Here is a 22,136-nt window from a genome sequence, read left to right as displayed (position 1 = left end):
AAGTACTATTGGCTGAGGTAAATTTAATAAGCTAGTTTCTCTGGCTCAACAAAATTAAGTAATATTGGGTGCAGTTTCCTTACACGCAATTGGCAATTGACTAATCTAGTCTTATAAAACCAGTAAGATTTAATTTCACTTAAAGTTCTGTTATATACCCTCAGTATTAAATTAATTTTCCTTAATGTAGGATTTAGTCCTTTGTTGTTCATTTTAAATTATTTTTAACTTTAATAAAAATTTACTTTGGCCATGTCTCATTAGAGAACAACTTCTTATTGTAGTTCTTTTTTTCTGAAGTATGTTTTGTTCTGTGTTTTGTAGTGTATAATTTGTAATTTTTTTTTCATTACTGTTGGTATGCCTCCCTTAAGAGCCAATTCCTTACCAGTAAAATGTGGTATTATGTCATGGCTGTGCTTCAGCTGTTTAACTAAATCTTTTTTACTGGATATTATGAACTTCCTCAACAACATGGTTTCTCTGTAGCAGTTAATTTATGATTGATATGACAGTAATCTGTGTTGAATTATACCATAGTATATTGTATTGTCTACATATTAATTTGATAACTGTGCTAAGTAAACATTCCATCTATTTTAATAATGGAATGCAATGAAAATATACAGATTTTTTTGTTAAATTTTAGTATTTGTTAGGTTATTTATTTCTGTAAATATTACCTTAAAAAAAATACTTTAAAATTTTTTTGCGCAATAATGTGAAATGCTGTTTAGTTCATTGTTCATTGATCATGTCATATACAATGTACTACAGTTGATTTATAAAATAATTTGACTAGACCCTTTTTTTATGGAAGGAAGAGTTTTGATGAATCACAAAAATATTTGTAATAGTACAAATGCACTAAAACGTACTTTTATAGAGTAATCTTACTGTCTTATTTTAACATAAAAAAATATTTTTCCAAAGAGAAATGTGTGGAGTATTGACAGGTACAGCCTCACTGCCAAGCACTACAATCATTTCTTCTGCCATTTCAAGTTTCCTTATAATGAATCTTTTACATTTATCGTAATCATCATCTTGCAAACATTAAGCAAGTTAAACAAGTTTTACCTGATCATCATCATCAAGTAAAACTGTAACATCTGCTGTATTGGGCAGGTGGAAATTCCCAGCTGCTCTTGTGTAATTATGTGGGCTCTAAGAACGGCTTTTCTTACTCTGGAAATGTTTTTAGGGACCTGTACAATTCAAACATGGACTGGTTGTTTCTTATTCAGAGTTAATGCCATCAATCTTAAGTTCTTTATCCGTGTTAAAATAGTATTGTGATTTGGGATGCAGAATGACAAAAAAGATGTGTGTTCTCAATATGGAATCATTACACTTAAAGAATGTCTTTATGATAAAAGTGTCATGTGTGTTCTATGCTAATAATTTAACTATCAACCTATAAACCATTGAACAACAACCATGTGGGATCACTTTCTATCATCATTCCATGTAGCCCGTGTAAAAAACCATCTCTGTAAGCCACAGTGTTTTTCATTAATAAAAGTTTTTTTTCTTTTTAGGTAGTATAGATTATACATTTAATAGATCATACATTTAAATTTATGAACAACTTATTTTTTTATTTTTCAAAACTGTCTTTCATTTTAAGTATATATATTTATATTGAAATAAATTGCATCCTTTGTGTAATTAATTAGTGGTCTGTTTTGATTATTTAAAGATTTAAGCACTATCAGGTATCTGAGTATATTCATATATATGTATATATATTTTTTTGTTTACAGGATATTTTGACAAGTTTCTTTTAATCAATCAGGTTTGATTACTATTTGTACAAATAAAATTGTATAATTTAGTTAATATTGATTCTTGCATTTCTAACAAAATTTAGATCTTGTGCACTTTGATAAATTTCATTAGTTGAGCATGTTTCATTTTTCATTTGCACTTCTTTGACAATTTCATGTTAGTTTTTGAGAAAAGATAGTTGTAGTTTCAAAAAATATTTGCTTTTATAATTTTAACGATGGCTGTGTATTTTTTTATATTGGTGGATAAATAATTCTTACACTGTACTTGTTTCAATTTAGCAATGATTTAAATTAAATAATTTGTTTTAATGTTGTACTCCGTCATTAACAATGTCATTTTTACTGTATCTTCAATCTATACATGCACAAATTGATCAGATGAACTGCAGACCAGGTTAAAAAATATTAATAAAATATTATTCTGAATTTACTGTACATTATTTTTACTTATTTGATTCTTTTTCTATTTCATTATTTAAATTCAAATTCTCAGATTTGCCTTACTGGGATTACATAGTAATTAGATTATCTGTTTACCTTTTTAATAACATGACATCTAAACTCATCATTTACTATTAAAGTATTATGTAGTTTTTTAAATAGAGAATTTCTGTTGATTTATTATGCAGAGTGATATGTCAGTAAGCATATTAAGAAGCTTACTTATGATGAAGATATAAGTATATGATGTCACATGTACTATATTACAGCCACCTGGAACTCAGAACGCCATTCTGGTATTTATATCATATAAACATCAGAATGATGTAAACCATATCATTTATAGTTGACATATTTATATCTAGCGTTATGATTATTAAAACAGTGGTGGTTTTCATGGTAGCAAAATATCAGAAGTGGACAATGTCATCCATATCTTAATCACCCAACCCAGTGTGTATATAATGGGTAGTGTCGTTTACTGCGCTGCAGATTTTCTTAAGCAATTCTATACGATTGAGCAATTATAAAATGGTTGATTTTTGAGCTAAAACAGTTATTAATCAAAATGTTACATTATTTTTTTTATTTAAGTACTATATACTGGTATATATATCTTATGTAAACATTTCTCTATGATTTATATTTAAAGTTTCTTGCATATATTAAGAGAACATTTCAGTTAATATTTTTATGTGATTGAAATAAAATTCTAATGAGCCTTAGCTGAGTTATAATAAAAAGACCATGATTTAATATTTGCTTAATGATGTGCAACATAATGGTGGTTTAGAAATTTAAAACCAAGTAGTTTTGCTTAATTTTCCTCACAAAAGAAAGCAAATATTTCATTTATATTTGTAGTTAATTGTATTATTAATCGTGGATTGAAAAAATACCAATCATAGATTCATTTAATTTTAATAAAATAAAGATTTATTTCAAGCTTGTAGATTTCATATTAAGAAACAGAGATAAGTTTGTGTTTTTTTTTTTTTTTTTTTTTTTTTTTTTGTAATATTTACGGCACTGATAAATGCATAAATATTTGTTGGTAGACAAACACTGAAAAGTAGATATAATCTTGGTAAAAATAACCTAGCACATTGATAAATTAAATAAATTTGTTAGAAAAAATTTATAAATTTCAAGAAAAGTTTATTTTTTAGTGTAATTTGTAAAGCAAATCTCTGAAAAAGATAGCACATGTAAAAGAAAGTTGCAAGACAGTACAATTTACATTAATAGTACATGAATGGAGCAAGAAGCAGAAACATCTGCACATCAGATGAGTTGAGAGAATTAATATTTGTTTCATGTTGAATTTATCTAGTGATTTATTATTGATAAGAAAAAATAAACAATCTTAGTACCAAGAAGATTATTATGCTTTTACTTACCTAATAAAAGAAACTGGCCTTTAAGACATAATAAGAGGCACTGACTTATAGGTAGGATAGAGTAATAAAATATATTTTATTATAATAAATAAATTTTATGTAAGAACCAGCTTTGTGTTCTGTAATATAAAATGATGTTAATATTAATCCATTTTAGCTTCATCCTGTAAGCCTGCGGTTTTTTTATCCATTTCTGTAGGGAAAAATCTATTTTATTGTCTGGAAAATAACAGTATGTTTTTTGGTTGTTTATTTGAAAAATTAGTAAAACAGAATTTTTTATTGTGATGTTTTAGTGAATTTCGTTACTCATTTGTTTATGCTGTTTAGTAATATACTGTTAGGATATATCTAATTATTTTTTAATAGGTAGATGAATGAAATACGTATGCTGCTTCCATTTTTTCCATTATGGGAAATTTGTTGTATTTAGTAGAATCATAAATTGTGTTAAAGATACAGGTGCAAAGAAGTTAGATAGAATTGTTATTAAAATAATAATTGCTATTATCTTTTCTACCAAGATCGCTATAGTTTCTATGTTGACTACTGTGTATTTTTCATAGCTTCATTCTTTTATCAAATGTTGATGTGTTTTGGAACCACTTGGTTATCAAAACTTATTGTACTAAATAAGTTTGTTTACTTATGAGTACAAAAACTTTTGACAATGGAGTGGTTCAAAAAGGCGTCAACATGTGATAAAAGAATGAAGCCAAGAAAGATAAATAGTATTCAACAAAGAAAGTTAGATAGCCCTGAGAGTAGAATTATATTGGGGATTTTTTTGGTAAGGTACTCTGGGTGAGAGGTAGATTCAGATTGTAATCGTGGGAAGGATTGCAGTTTTTTTAAGCTTCATAATCGTATTATTATTATAAATATAAAAAATAGCGCTTATTTATAAAGGTTATGAAAGTTATACAGAAATTAAAAGTACAAAGACCATAAAATAATCTAAAAATATTTTTAGCGGGGGATTAAGATAAAAAGTTTTGAAAAAATCTTTCTGTTTTACAATAAAGTCATTATGAACCTCTATGTTTAGTGAATCCAGGAATAACTTTAAAAACAATTATAAAAGTCAGACGATATTAATATATAATAAAAGTCTTTTATATTAATATATAATTTTATTAATTATAAAAGTCAGACGATAATTATAAAAGTTTCAGACGATATATTGTAGCTGATGGATGAACGTAGAAAATATATGAATGCTAGTGATGAAGAAAGTAAAAGGAACTATCGGCAATTAAGAAATGCTAAAAACAGGAATTGTAAACTGGCGAAAGAAGAGTGGATTAAAGAAAAGTGTTCAGAAGTGGAAAGAGAAATGAACATTGGTAAAATAGACGGAGCATACAGGAAAGTTAAGGAAAAATTTGGGGTACATAAATTAAAATCTAATAATGTGTTAAACAAAGATGGTACACCAATATATAATACAATTATAAAAGTCTTTCCACCTCTTCTGTTATTTGTGGTTACTTAACTTGCTTTCTAATGCAAAGTTTGACAAAACTAATAAGTTTGATTGAAGTGAAACTAATATCTCCAGCATAGAAAAATTTATTAATTTTATAAGTGGAGGATTAAAAGTAATGAATTGGAGTTCTTGAAAGACTTTACATGCAAAGATAAATATGAATTAATGAAGTACTAAGTTAAATTTTTGTAGATGATAATTTGGTTAAAGTGATAATACTCTTAGATTGATGTGAGTTTGTTAAATTTTCACTTGAACACTGTCTACGTGTTAACCTGTCGCATATTTTTAGAGAACTTTACTTTTTGGTTTGGTGGCTCATAAATATTAATAATGTTAATCAAGTTTGGTTTTTGTCATTTTTTCTTTATCCAACTTCTAAGTTGCTGTCTTTATTTTGTAGCTCTTATATTTGTCATATTAGAATTGAGTGTGCTATGGAAACATGCCAGTATTGATCTGTGTGTATTAATAGTTATTTTATCTAATGTATACTACAAGTTTGCATTATAAATGTTACTAACACATTATGATATAATTTTAGAACTGAGTCAGATTAGTATCTAACATTCTTTTCTTAGTTTGTTATTCTAATTTTATGTCTACTGCTCATTAACTTTGTAGACATTTCATTTCATATTCAGATATATAATAAAAATTATAATACATTAATTTATAAAATTACATGTTGGATGTTATAATTACAAAATGTAAACTATTTATTTTACACCTATATGATACATACTGACCTTGTGATGGAGTGGTAGCATATCTGCCTTTCATCCATTCTTGGTTTGAATCCTATTCAGCCTTGAATTTTTTTATATACTTCAAAATTCAGTTTTATCAATTAAAAAAACAAAAAAAAACAAAAAGAGTAAGTTAACTGTAACTGGGCATGGGCATGTAATAACTAGAGGCTGGATAAATTAAATAAGTAAAATGGTAATAGGATTAACAATAAGTTAATTATGTTTTCAATTTCTTCAGTCACTTTTTAAATTATAATAAATAATCACCCCCATCATAGATTTCAGTACTTGAATTAAACTGATATTGAAATCATGTGTAATATTTTTCCTGTAATCACTACAATGAGGTATCCAATGTAACATTTTTGTGGTAGTGGGAGGAATGATGACAAAGAGGCAGATTTTGTGCTAGGAATCTAATCTCCATACCAACTAAAGAGATTTTTACATCAACTAATAGGTCAATTACGAAAGTAGTGGTGGAGTGGCAATGAATTAAACATATTAGCAATTTGATATTTTTTATCTTGGTGAACTTATAGAATGTTAAAATTCTACTGCTGAAAAAAATTGAATACTTTACAGTAATTTCTGTAAAGTACAAGAAATTTGTTAGTAGAAATTTTCTTAAAATAAATTTCTACTTGCAGTATTAAAAAAGAAAGGAAACAAAGTTTCAATATAGTATAAAATTGATTTTATTCTATCATATATGTAAAATAATAACTTCAGAGAATAACTTTATCTTTAACTTATTTTTAATTACTTTCATGATGTAAACTATAACGGGACAGGTATTCTTTTATTATAAAAAATATCTCACTTAAATGATAATGTGTTTTTTGTTATGTATTTATATATATACTGCAGTTAAAAAAATTAAATATTAAAAAATGTTGAAAGCTACTGTCACGTGTTTGTAGCTCGACCATGATATTGGGAGATTAACAAACTTAGAATTTCTTATTTATTACTCTAATAAAAGATAATAATAAAACCAAGAGCAACGAAATAATAATTAATATATGACGTACAAAATAGTAATTCAAATAAGGACAATATTTGTTTAAAGATAGTTAAATTATAAAAACCAAAAAACAGTCTTTACTAAAAATGTTATAATGACTGCTAATATTAATACCTAATATTACATTAATGGCAAGATAAGATTAGAAAAGTCTAAAGTTCATAGAATTCAATTTTCTGCAAATATTATTACTTTTACTGTTTACAATAGAACTAACCACTTTATGAACGAGTACAATACTATCACTTTCACTACTGTTTATCAAACTCACAGAACAACTTCCTGCATTCAACCACTGTCCACACTGGAGTGCATATGATGTACTCTTCACTTGTTGTTACCACACACTTATTGATATTGCCATCACCGCAGCCGCAACGAACACAGCCTCATAGAACTACTCACTGTTATCATGACTGCACTGAACATGGCCTTGTAGAACTACTTACTTAACTACCACTGGTCCTGTTAGTATTTGTATTCTCTGGCCTGCAGAACCAGTACCTGCCTCTCAGTCCTTAATTGTTGAAGCATAGTAACTTTCATTTACCATGCTCTTACGTTTTCCCATAAATTCTTATTTCAGTCCAGTAACCCTTCTCATTGTACAACAGATGTTGGAGGTAACATTGTCTGTATTACAAAGAACAGATTGTTAAACGGCCCTTTTAGGCTGAGAAAAGAATCCCGTTTAGTTCCTTCAACCCTGCTCCATTATACTGATCCTGTTACAATATTAAAAGGAAATAGGTGATTTAATACATTATTTCCTTGACAATAATTGTGTCATTGCTATCCAGTGTCCCTGGAAACGAGCTTAAGGTGTTACCAGTATTTTATGATTATTTTTGGCAATGGCTAAACTTTCAACAATCAATTACAATCAACAATTCTGGTTTTTTTTCTTATTGCCATTTTATTAATTTCATTTTTTATAAAACTAATAGTAAATTGAGGACAAACTGAGCATACTGTTCATAGAATTATTAGTTAGTACAAGGCAATTGTACAGAAGGCTAGGCTGAATTAAACATGTGCAGAAATCACTACTAGTTTGTGCCTTAAGTCTAATATTTTTATTTTACAAGAATTGTGGTAATATGAGGTCTGTTCAAAAAGTATCTCTTCATAGGTTGTGAAAAAAAAAAGGCATACCTAGTAGCTTCCAATCCTAGTTTCCTTTGAAATAGTCTTCTTGTGATTTCACACACTTAATTCAATGAACTCCTTCTTTTGCTGGAAATTTTTTTCATAGTCTTCTTTTGTAATGAATACCAACATGCTGTTGTGTTGATTATAATGTTCTGCTGGCTGTCAAATCAGAACCCTTTCAGTGGTATCACTGGTACCAACCAGAGTTTGGGGAAAAACCAGAAGAAATCACAATTATTTGTGTCTGCCTAGTAAAAAGCTTGGAAAATCTGAGAAATTACATGCATGGCCAAGGAATCCTTGGTTATCTGTGACAAATAAGTTAATGCGTTATTATAATGCAACTGGCACTTGTATGATATACACTTGCTGAACTACATTATGAAATGATAACAGACCCTCCAGTTATTCTTGTTGACAATTTGCTTTCTGATGCAAACTCATGATTCCCAATTCCATGGCAACTGAAAAAAAGAAAAGAAAAAAACAGCATCACTTTTCATTTTGTTTCACACTTGCCCTTGGGGATAATGATGACTTCAGTTGTGATGACTGAGCTTTGGTTACTAGGTTATACACCCAGTATTTGTCATCTGTTATCACAGTCTTCAAGAAGTTAAAATCATTCCAGCATATCATGTGCAACATCAAAATGAATCTTTCTGTTCAATTCCAAAGCAGCTTTGGCACAAAATTCACAGCTGCTTTGATCATTGCTAAACTGTCTATTAAAATCATGTGTTAACAGCCATCTGTATTTCCAATGTCATTTGAGATTTCTGAAACACTTGACAAACAATTTTCCATTATCAAACTGGACTTTCTAATTACATTTGGATTTTAGTTAATTTGTGTAATCCCCTTAGCTTCAATCCTGAATGCCTGATTAATCTCACCCTTTTTTATGTTTTGGTGTCAAGCTTTTGGTTGGACTTCATTCAAAATTTTCTTTAACCTGTTCAAATTGTGGATAAAATAATGTGACAAGCACTTGTTACAAACACACGATAAATACTGGCTAATTGATGACACGGTCTATTATGATTCATGCATACTAGGTACTAATGTTGTGCTCTACCAAATTTTACTGCTTGCATTCATTTTTTGAAAAAAAATATGGTTGGATACTGTTGAGCAGACTTTATGTAAAGTCTGAGTTAAGTTAGTTTTTAACTTTAGTTTAGTTATTAGTTTTTTTTTAACTCAAAAAGTTAAGTTTTTAACTATTTGATTAGTGATTTAAGATACTTTTAGACCTACTTTACAAAAGTATTGATAATTGAAATATTAGATATTCTTTTATAACTACTGATTTTGCAAGTTTATTTGTGTTGTTGAATACAACTGGTAAATTTTCACTGATCTATATTAATCCAGTATAGATCATCATTTATATCTATACATTAGTTGGAGATTTAATGACTTTGTAATAATTGTAACGAAAATGAGGTTAATATTTTCTGTAGACTTAAATCAGTTTCATTCCATTATTGAAGCTTTCTTTAAAAACTGAAAATAATCATTGAAGAAAATACCTTTTTTGATTACTTTTTAAGAAGGCTTGACTTTACATCCAGTGCAGAATATATTAAAATCATAAAAATTGTCCCTCTAACTCCATAATCTGCTGATCACTGATCTATTTTGCAGTAACTTCACCAATGGTTATTATTGAAACAGTTATTGACTATTTTTTAAGAAATAGTTATTTTAGTTAGGAATAATTATTTTAAAAACTTAAAAAATGTTAAGTTAATATTCATAGATTTCAGTAAGAAAATGTATATATATAGTAACAGCCCTGTGATGATGTAAATAAATATCTTATAACATATTGCACACCAATATTGCTGATATATAGTAACGAAAGAAGAAAATTATTATTGGTGCTTTCTCTTATGAACTGTATTGCAGCTATCTCTTCATATTTATTGAATGATTGCAATACTTCGTCACTGTTGGTTATGTTATAAAAGTATTTATATTGCAATATTTGATTAATTACAGGTTATAATATTACAGTTTTAATGTATGCATTAATTTCTTATTTGTATTGTATATGTATTTATTTCCTGAAGCTGAAATGTATTCTGGTGCTGTTGGCCTATTTATTTTCATAAATACAGGTTACTAATGTTTCCCTTCTGTTAGGTATTCATACATTTTTGATACATTACTCTAACAAATTAATTGAAATACAAACCTTTGTTGATGCAAACCTGCACCTGTTAAGTTTTGCTGAATTATTCATTTTTAGACTGTTCTTTTGTGCTCATAATTATGTAAAATTATCATTTTTAATTAATATATTCACTTGTTTTGGTAATTATATCACTTTTCATTTTTTAAAGATTACTTATTGGGAAGGGATAATTTTTATTTGCTTTGTCAATAGTAGCAGAAGATAATTTACTTTTAGTGTAAAAGAATATTTTATTTATTTTTAAATATAAAGTTGTTTTTTTGTACACGGGTCAGAATTAATATATGACTGAAAACAAAATCCAACTTGTTTTTTATATCCTTTTCTTATTTTTAGGAAAGATATATGAAACTTAAAACAAGATAATAAGTATTTTGATAATTTATACTAATATGTATGAATTTTATAACATTAAACATTTTTTTAACTTGTTTTACGCTTGGTTTACTACATGCATAACTATATTGATGGATACTTTTCATCCTGAATACTTCTTTTATTGTTCAAGAGAGATTATACATGAAATTTGAATCTGTTCCTGCACAAAATTCTGTTAAAATCATAAGATTTTAAAGATATTTTAACTGTTAAATTATTGAAAACATTTTTAGCATACCCTTTAAATGTTAAATGAGGGTTAAATTATTCTGTATTATTTTAATTACTCCACTGCATTATTTTTCTACTTGTGATTATTACATCATTTCTGTTCAAAATTTAACGTATTTTTAAGGCAGTTCTAAATGAATGCACAGTTGCGATGCAGATTATGCAACTAAATTACTGTAGTTTGTATCTTAGAGCTCAAAATTAATTATTCTTTTATTTTTTAAGTTAGAAAATGTCTATTGCATGAAAATTTTTATCATACATTAGAATTTTGTCAGTTTCTTGTGTTTGCAGGGAAAGTTGTAATAACAACTAGTTATAAACCATTTCTGGTATTATTGTAGTAGGCAATCTACCTCTATAGTTAGTTAGTTCTTAGATGGCACCACTGAAACACTATATTGAAATAAGAAAATAAATAGGTAGAATTATAAATATAATCTAACCAAACTACACTTGCTTGGCTTGTTAACCTTCACTCACTAGTCATGGTTAGTGAGCATAGGTTAAATTTGGTTAGGTTATATTTATAATTTTATTTATTTTCTTATTTCAGCATAGCGTTTCAGTTGGTGCCATCCAAGAAGTAACTACAGCAGTAGATTGCCTACTACATTAATACCTATTTTTTTTTTACATTTTGTTCTATTGTAAATTATGTTGGTTAAATGATTTTCATATGCCAGTTTGGTAATTATGGTTTTTCTTTTCACATATTTTTTTTAAAACTGTAAGTAAATATTTGACTTGTCTTGAAACTACTAGTAATTAGGTGTGTAGTGATATATTCAAATAGCAAAATTGTTTATTTTCTCTGAGAAAAAATTAACAGTAATATAATCAATTAGGAATAAATCCAATTTGATCTGAATCCAGTAGGTTAAGATACAGATGATGAAGCCGAAAGATGATTATGGAACATTTTTTTTTTTAATTTTGTAAAGAAATTTTATCATGTTTTAAAGGAAAAAATATCTCGTTTCTTTTTTAGGTTTTCTAGACATTATTGATTGTTGTTTAATAATTTTGACATTAAAAATTTTACCATTATTGCTAAATAGTGAAATAAACTTTGTGGAACATCTAATTCAACTAGGCCTATTCAGATAAATTCATGTACAATTGATGATCAACAATTGTAAATCAATTAAATTAAATTAGACATGGTGAAAAATTATTGACTACCTGAAAATAAGTGATTAAGAATGTGTGTATTGTAGTATTACGTGTGTTTCAGTTATATCAATTACTTAACCATCCTAGTTTTACATTAATTTGGATGGAACGTTATGTGTTCAGCAGGCCATATCATAATGATACCATTTTGTTAGCATTCCAAAAAACTTGCTAAGATTCTGGTGATGCATTCTTTTAACATCAGATTTTCTCATCATTGTTTATTGTTTTGAAAAACTGTTCCAAAATATTAATTTAAATTTCATTTAAATATGTTTATGATTTAAATTTTAATGTAATTTATTGGCAGTTTTAAATGAATTTTTAAATATCAAATTGAAGTATTATTAAACTCAACTTTTGATTTCCTTTTACAAAAATATTCTGACGAAGCAGAAAGTGTGAATTTAACCATAACAAGTGATTGGATATGAAAATACTTGGCCAGACCATAGGTGGTGTTCATATAAAGGCAAAAAGATGTTTCAATATTGAAGTAGGAGTTTTTTAAGCTCTTAGGTTTAAAAATAAATTGAATAATGTTTGGTGGGAAGTTTTCTAAGCAAAAGGTTTTTGTATGAAATGACAGAAACCAAAATGAAGAAACTTTTTGTAATTGGATGGAAACAGAATCCTAGATCTTAGAGTAGATGAATAATCCTGGATGTTTTAGGAAACATTAGTGTGATTCCTGTTAGCTACACTTACAATAGAAAAGCATAGATGTCAGGCATTCTTGAAGTTGAACTCGAACATGTAAACAAAGTTTTATTGAACATTAATCTAATCTTAGTAACAAAGTTTATGTGCAAACTGCAGCTTTTGGACCAAGGCATCATTAGAAGACTAAATTGTTATTCTACAGGGTGCAACATAAAAAAAAATTTCTCTACAGATGAAGTGAATTTTTTAAAATGTATTATTAGATACAGTAAAATTTTGATGATGAAGAGGGGAGATAACTTGTGCTCTCAGACTGTATAAGGCAATTCAATTGGATATTCCATTAGGTCATTTCCTCAGCTCACACTCAATCGGTGATCAATTACATCTAATCATGCCAAAAGAATTATCTTTTGGCATTATTATCTTTTTATCCATTTTTCATTCCAAGTCTTCAATATTTACTGACTTTTATTGGGTTGTCTATAAGGATGAAGAACAGGAGTAATGAAAAATGTCTACTATTGAACTCTCACAGTGAATGGGATGCCATAAAACTACCTCCTATGTGCGCCTTTCGTTCCAGTCATTTAAAAAAAAAAGGAGAAAACTACGAGGCATATTCATAAAGTAAGGGACGTTTGGTCATTAAAAAAAATTAACTGGTGAGAAAAGGTTTTTACTTACAGTTTTAGTTTACTACATATCTACTTCACTTTTCCACATAATCACCATTCAGTTCTAAGCACTTTTTGAAAAGTGTTTAGAACGCTGCAAAGTTTCTTTAACCCCTCTGCTTAGAAGTTCACTGCCTGAGAATTGAACCAGGTGACAATGGAAGTCTTGAGTTCCTCATCGTTTTCAAACCATTGTCCATCAAGCCCTTTTTTTCAAATGCAAGAAGAGGAAGTAGCCACTAGTTGCATGGTTGGGACTATATGGAGGGTGGTCAAAAAGTTCCCAACGAAAATCTTGAATCTTCTTGGTTAAGACAGTGGTGTGAGGATGCGTGTTATTGTGAAGGAGGATTACGCCGGACAACTGTTTCCTGTGTTGTCGATTTTAGATCGCAAGTCTCAGTTTGGTGCGTTTTGCAGTGCATGTCACCTGTAATTGTTGATCCACGTTCCATGAAATCAACCAAAGTTATGTCCTTTTTGTCCCAAAAAACAGTAACCAACATTTTTTGATTCCAGTACGGAAACTGCTTAAACTTTTTCAGTTTTGGGGAACTTGAATGGCGCCTCCGCATTGACTGTTGTTTCGATTCTGTGTTTCTATAGGATATCCATGTCTCGTTGCCTGTAACAATTTGGGAATACAAATCATCTCCATGTTGTTGATAAAGGTTCAAAAATGCTCGTCTACTGCAAATTCTTAGCTCTTTATGTTGGTCAGTAGCATTTTCAGTACCTACCTTGCACATGATTTGTGATATCTGAGCTTTTCTGTGACAGTCGTGTAGGTAGAGAGGTGTGTACAACATGCGGAAATTTAATATGACCATTAATCATTAATCACCGATCACATCACATTTTTCGGTTCACTTGTTCAATGATTTCATCGGTCTGAATACTGGGCCTGCCACTCCACTCTTTGTCATGCACATTTGTGTAGCCATTTTTAAAGTCTCGACACCATTGTCTAAACCTTTCCTTCATTCACTACTGTAGGTCCATATACTAGGCACAACTCTCGATGAATTTTTAGCAGTTGAAGATCCTTTTGGACTCAAAAATTGAATCACAGCACGCACTTGGTGCACAACTGGCGGGAGAAACAATTGTCACAGACATTGCGATCTGCATTCACTGGCAGAAAATGGCTACGGAATCAAAACAACTGCAATGGCTTTGTAAATAGCCGATAGATGGCCCTTCATGCATGAAACTGTGTTCTGGCCCGTCATATTTAAATATAAGCCGATGGCCCTTACTTTATGAATATGCATTGCAGATAAGATTAATAAGAGAATACTAAAAATTAGTATTGAAGTAAAAAATTATACTCTGTAAATAGAGATTTAGAATGAATTTAGAAAGAAACAAGTAATGTAGAATATTTTGTAAACTTAATTAGATTTATTTTCATATAAAATAATATAAAATTTAAATAGTCATTCAAAATAAAATTAATGAATTCTTATTTGGTAAATTAAAGAAAAAATTATATTATGAACAGATCTGTAAACATACTTATAATACAGCTATTGCAGTTTATCCTGAGCATACAATATAAATCATTAATGGAAATCGCTGTAGTTCTCAGTACTTGTAATTGTAGGTGTGTAGACCAACTGGACTGAGGTCCAATACCTGAAAGGTGCTGGACCATTTTTACTTATTGTTTTTTTTTATCGGCTAGGTTTTTACAATACCGTTTATGGTGTTTTTTTATTAACTGTTTCAGCTACTTCATCCTCCTCATCAAAGTACATGTGCAAACATATCTCAGGCTCTAATACCAAAATTATTAAAATAACAAGTGTTTCAAAAAGAACGCAACCCTTTTGTTTGACAGTGTGAATTTATTATAAAAATATTAATGTTAATAAAATTCTTGTACAACAATATTCAAATTAACTTTAATAACCTTACAATAAATGTTCAAAATGATTTCCTGTGATCCCGATGCAGGTTTGTACACGTCTCGTAACATTTTTCAGCCACTTTTCGTAATGTTGGAAATCTCTCTTTCAATGTTAGCCTTCAATTTGTCAAATGTACGAGAATTGTTTTTGAAAACTTTTTAAATACCCCCAAAGGAAAAAGTCTGCTGGTGCAAGATCTGGGAATCTTGGAGGCAACAAACCTTTTAATATCAGACGATAGGCAAAAAATTCTATATCGTATTCAGTGTTTCATTAGCAGGATGACACATTGTGTTATCCTGCTGGAATCAACATTCTTGTTTGTATAAATCCAACATGGCAATAAACGGCTCATTTAAGTTGCGATAAACCACACCATCTACAGATTTAAAAAAAAAAATTAAGGCCCTATTACACGATGCCAGGAGATCACACACCAAATACCAATATTAGATGCATGTAATGGTCATTCATGAAACTTGTGAGAATTATCAGCACTCCATGTTTAGCAGTTTTGGCTGTTAATATAGCTATCAGACTATAACCGTGCCTCATTGTTGAAATAAACATGATCCAAAATTTCAATACCGTTGTCATCTACAAGAGAATGAAACCAACGGTAATACTGTTTTCCGTGGTCTACTTTTTCCAGTTCTTGAACAACATCGATGTGATAAGCATGCAGTTGTAATTTTTTAATAGCCTGAAAACTGTACATGGTGAAAGCCCAGCCTGTGAAGATGAAGGTAACTTTTGAGCGATTTTCTGGATGAGCAAGTCAAATGTTCTTTCACATCCTTCAGAACTTCTACTGTTAACAGTGATGGTCGACCTGTGCTATTCTGATCATGTACCCTCCCAGTCTCATGAAATTTATTAATCAAATGTGATATTGTCAACTTCTTAGGAACTGAAGAATTGCAAAATTTTATCCGAAACTCAACTTTCACTCATTCATAAGATTTTTATGCGCAATAAGTCTCAATAATAAACACACTTTTGTTCTTGGAAAACCAAGATACTTAACACAATAGAGATTAATTTATACTGGTATACTTATGCACTGGTATTTATAATACTTATACTGGTATTTATAACTGGTATACTAATGCATAAGGACATTTCAGTTGTTTCAAGCTAACAGTATAACTGCTTTAATACAGTGTTGCCAGCTGACATGTAGGGAGAAATAAAATTTACCTATGCATGACTTCTACTTCTTAATTTTAGGGTTGTGTCCTTTTTGAAACATCTCTTATTTATTTCCACAGCTCATTATTACTGTCTTTGTGTTATTATTTTCTCAAATTTGGTACTTTTGCATTCTAATGTTTTTGGTTGAATAACATTAAATTATTTTTGTAATTACTGAATCGTTAAGTCCAGAAACTAAGCGTACTCCATACTACAAATATGATTTGAATAAAAAGAGATATTTATTAATATCTCAATCACTGGAGATGATATCTGTAATTGAGTATTGTAATGGTATGAAAGAAATGATAACAGAATTAGGGAATACTTCATTATCACTTTTCTGGCTTTTTATTATTTCCAATGCAGTTGAATCTAACAATGATTCAGCATTTGAATAGAGTAAGAGTAAATGGTATACTGTAAACCAATGTTCATCTCAGAATTTCACAAAAAGAATAGCAATAGTCTTGGTTTATGTTAGTTATCTCTGTCAAACTTTATTACTTTTTAAACATTGTTTGTACTTCCTTATGAATATACATTATTATACTCATGAAATTATAAGGATAATTTTTTCAACTTAAAATATATATATTGTTTTTTTTAAATATGTAATGGATCTGTGATTTTGTTATATTTTTGGTTGTATTTATATTTTATTTTTTATAGTTACTGTGCAAAGAACAAACAACTCCTGAAGCAGCTGGGCATAACACATGTTTTGAATACAGCTGAAGGAAAACTGTTAGGTATGGTTGACACAGACAGCGATTATTACAAACATACAGGTATTAAATACATGGGACTTCATCTTATGGATTTACCTGTTACGGACATCGCTTGTTATTTCTATGAAGTATCTGATTTCATTGATAGTGCTGTAAAAAGAGGAGGTAATTTTTATTTAGTGAATGATCTAAATAATATTTTATTTCAGATAACGTCTTTATAAAAAAGCTTTTATAGATCTCAGAGAATCATAAGGTGAGGGGAAAAAACTTAAAATTTATCTCTGTAGCACACTTATTAGATGTTCACTAACGATATGTATGAAAGTAAGTAGAATACATGTTAACTGATGAAGTGCACACATACTCTGTGTGTGTGTGTGTGCGCGCGCGCGCATTGTAGTAGTACACAAATGATGTGTCTAAATTTGTTTTTATTTTTATCTTTTCTCTTAAATACAGTATGGATATATTTGTTAAGACTTAACTTAGTGAAGGCACAAACTATACTGCTACAATGAACGTATTAAAGTTTTTTTAATTTTGTATTTTTAGTAGTTAATTCATTAACAGTAAAGTTAATTTTTAAGCAAATTATATTTCATTATAAAATAAGGATATGTTATTACATACACTTTTTAAAAAAATTTTTATGTTAGTATTTTTTTTTGTAGTTAGCAGAAATATTTTGTAGTTAGTATGAAATATTGCTATACAGTAAAATACAAATAAAAGCTATATTATATTTTAATTTTTTCCACCCTTTATCAGTCTGGACTGATAAGTATCATATTAAAATTATACATGTTTTAACATGTATTCCATTATCATTATATTTCATTGCATACTCTAAATGCACTACATTGTATAAACAAATAATGTTTACTATACATGAAAAATTATGAAGTACTCATGTGATGGTATAGATGTGCAGAGAGCAATAGATAATCACAGCTCGGGAACAACAATCTGTCTGATATTTAGAGGCGTCTGCTTTTCAGAAAAATGTGAATTCTGTAATGTTTGGTTATTTTACAAAAAAAACTTTGAAATAGAAATAGTATTGCGTATTTATTTAATGTAAATTAAAATTAAAAAAAAAAACAACAGTTTCTAATTAATAAGATTTTGTAAACTTCAAGTTTTTTTTTGTTTTTCTGAAAATAAAACATTCCCCTCTATGTTCATATTTGAGTAAAAAAAAAAATACTGTACTACTGTAATCTACCAGTAAAAAAAAAAGAGAATAAAATTACTGTACTATACTAAAATTGTTAAAAAAAATTGCAAGGTATAAAAATATTAATCGAAGACACTGTAGTATACAAAAATATTAATCAAAACACATGTACAAAAAATAGTGTAAAAATCAAAATAAAAAACCAAATGCAGATAAGTACAATTTATTTATATGTAGGTGGTTTAAAATAGCTGTCTATTTTAGTTTGAACTAAGTCCTGGAACTTATTTTTTTCAATAAGCAACGCACTTCTGGTATTAAACTAATGCCTTCTATGAGTAATCCTTCCATCGGTAATCCTTTTTGTAAGAAATGTTGCTTTAGTTTTCTACCTTTTCTCATGTTTCCTTACTTGTGATAATTACTTTGGGTTAATAGTCATTATCATCATCTTTAGAGTCATTGTCACTCATTTTGGAAGTAGTTAAGTGTGAGGCAGCAACAGTATCACGGATAGCAGTTGCTACATACATCCTCTGTGTTGGTGCATTACCAATATTCAGGTACTCTTTGTAGTTTCCAAATGGTTCAATAAGTCCCTGTAATTCATTCTGTTTTACAGAATTTTCATTTGGTTCAGAAAGATTTCCAATGTTGAAAGTAAAGTTTGTTTGTGTGGAGGTTTAATACCACCGGCTTTTAGAAACAATTTCTGGTGAAAGGCCTGAGAAAAAATATCAGTCTCATCACAATTAAAAATGTCTTTTTCATTATAACTCACGCATATTTCATTTAATTTTTAAGCACAGCAATCACCACAAACATTTTTATATGAAATGTTATGTGTAATTCTGAATTTATCTAACCAATCCCTTGATGCTTTAAACTTGTAGTAACTGAGTCCTTTAGCAATTTCTAGGTTTTTCTCATATCAAAATTCAAGAGACTGGAATGTTGTTAGTATTAGCCCTACAAAGCCACTCATAAATCAAATTGTTAACAGGCCTAGTGCTGTAGGAAGTGTGTGTTTGCTTAATTGATTGTTATTTTTTGCCTATGACTTTAGGATATTAAGTTTGCTTTTTAAGATATCCCTTATCTGAATTTTTCTGTCATCAAAACATTTTGCTATATCACACATACCGAGTTTTTCTTTTTCGTAGATATTTATAATTGTTACTTTTTTTTAATGTCAAGTTTTTACAATTTTGAGATATTTTAAGTTGCGGTAACAATGGTTGTAACAATTTTTTGTAAAATACACAAAATTGAACATACATTAAACATTTGTATAGAAAATTTTATTAAAAAAAGTGAAAAGCCACCTTACCTGCAAATTAAAAGTGTCTCTTTCAATTGTTAGACCATCATCAGGAGAAGAAAATAATATAAAATAGTCAAAAATTAAAATGATTAAGCAGTCGTGACTGTTTACTAGTTACTAGTATACTGAATTGAAATGTAGTAGAGTGTAATCTGATGGAATAAAATGAAATTAATGGAAACCATGTTGTAAGAATGATACTTTATTTATTTAAATTACTGTCTCTTTATATTTATAATTGGGCATATTTAAACATTTTTCAACTTTTAAAAGTTTTGCTCATTAATTATCTTTTTATGATGTACTGTAAATGTGACATTTTTTTGTATTAGATGTATTATAATAATTATAAGAAATGTATAAAATTTTCATAAATGTATTTGGATTGTATATATGACTGTTGTCTAATATATGTTTAGCAAACTTTGAATGTTTTTAATACTATCCATGTTTTCTTTTGGACATAAAGAGATGTTTTCTTTTGGTATTTTTCATACCAATATATATCATGTCACAGTCTTCACACCCCAAACTATACACCCTTTGTTATCAAAATTGCCATCATTATTATATGATATCTTATAATTATTATTAATATTTAATTAATTTATTATTTTTACCATATGTAGGTATTACGCTAATTTTTTTATACAATTTTTTGACTAAATGGAGTGTATTCCATTTTTTATTTAAAAAAAAATTATTTACTTATTATTATTTTTTTATTTTTTTATATTAATAAAAATTAATATAGAAATTATTTAAATTAATTTTATATTAAAAAATTCCAAACAAAACTGAAGCAGCCAAGAATCTTTAGCGGAATGGGGCAATAGTCTGCAAAACCAATTGCTGTCAAATGCTTGAAGATTATCAATAAGTTCACAAAAATTTAGAAATGTATGAAACTGTAACAGATGATGACATAGTGGCTTCAGTACTAGCAGAAATAGACAGGGACATAGATAATGTCTACGAAGGTAACAGTAGTGACAACAATGAAGGCATCAACCCGCCAAAACATCATTTTCCATTAAAACTTCCAGAAGTTTTAGCGGCAATGAAAACTGTTTGCCAGTTTCTCTGTTTTCAGAAATTGCTAATAAAGAAACAAAGAGCATTTATTTTGATTTAGAAAAGAACATTAAAAAACTGTATTACAACAATGGAATGTTCAAAACAAAGCAAGATAACAGACTTTATGCAGAAAAAGTAATTTTTACAATTTTTCTGTATCTTCTTTTATTCTACCATATTTGTATTTATTATTGCATGTTTTTGTTTTTTAATATTATTTTACTACAGAAATAAATTATTATTTTTAATGATTATTATTTTACTGTATTACAGTACCCGTGTAGATGGCATATTAAAGTACTACCACCAAGCTACGTAAACATCGGTTATTGTAACTATCGGTTATAATGACCTAAAATTGTCAAGTTTCTTGAAGGTTAGGTTAGCTTAGATAATAAACAGTGTTTACTGTATATATGCAGCAGTGTACATTTTCCAGTTGAAGCACAAACTTTAGTGAATTGAATTGATGGAACTGTGAACTGTTAGCCTTTATCACTGTGTTAGCTACATTTGAACTGAATGATTCAAATCAATCGAATGAATAATATAAAAAAAAATAATAGAATTAAATTTATATAAAATAAAATAAATTAAAAAATTTCTGATTTTTAATAATAATAATGGACTTCCTGTGGGGACTATGTGTGAGGCTAGAGTGGTGAGGTGATGTGAGCAACTCATGCCAGGCTAGACCAATGATCACCATCAACTGGTAACAAACAGGGGTGCCCCTGGGGTGCTGTTTTGGGAGGTCCAATGGGATGCTTCTATAATATCTCTGCAAACAATTATCCAATTTTCAAAATTCAAATGGGATATTTGTTAGTAGGTTGAAGGCAAACGTTTGCATGCATCAGGTACATTCTCAATCTAACAGATCACAGTTATTTGGAAATGTTTTTTTATCTTTGCAACCAATTTTCTGATTTTCAAAATTCAACAGGGTATTTGCTAATATAATACAATATAATGATGGAACCAGACCAGAACAAAAATTAACTGATATACTCAGAAAAATTGACTGGCCTGCACTACCAAGACCAGCTTGAGCCCAGCAAGCTCTCGCAAAGTCTTTGTAGAGTTTGATGACAGCACAATTAGAGTTAATGTTATTGGCATCGAATTGAGGATTGAGTCCACTATTGTTCAATTTGATGCTTTAGGGAACAGGGCAAAGTAGAACGGCATGTGCTGCTACTAATGCTGTACTGGGGTGTGATGGTTCATAAACTACAAGACACTACTCGAGATAGAGCAGTTGAAGATCTGAGCACTCACATCTCCAAGGACCAGGCCCATGTATCACTGAGTTGTGTGAAAAACAATTGAAGA

General features: G+C 28.9%; 1 protein-coding gene across 4 annotated transcripts in view; it reads left to right on the top strand.

Moving 5' to 3' along the window:
- LOC142321704 (dual specificity protein phosphatase 3) overlaps positions 1–22,136 on the top strand; it is a 65,698-nt gene that overhangs the window by 13,200 nt on the left and 30,362 nt on the right. For all 4 annotated transcript variants that reach the window (XM_075359998.1, XM_075360001.1, XM_075360000.1 and 1 more), the window contains one exon: positions 17,162–17,385. In XM_075359998.1, the coding sequence (XP_075216113.1) occupies positions 17,162–17,385 (224 nt within the window). The remainder of the gene's footprint in view (positions 1–17,161; positions 17,386–22,136) is intronic.

The sequence above is a fragment of the Lycorma delicatula genome, chromosome 3 (assembly GCF_047948215.1).
Source record: "Lycorma delicatula isolate Av1 chromosome 3, ASM4794821v1, whole genome shotgun sequence".
In the NCBI taxonomy this organism is placed as follows: Eukaryota; Metazoa; Arthropoda; class Insecta; order Hemiptera; family Fulgoridae; genus Lycorma; species Lycorma delicatula.
The sequence above is the reverse complement of the archived record's forward strand: the minus strand, read 5'-3'. Positions and strand labels throughout refer to the sequence as shown.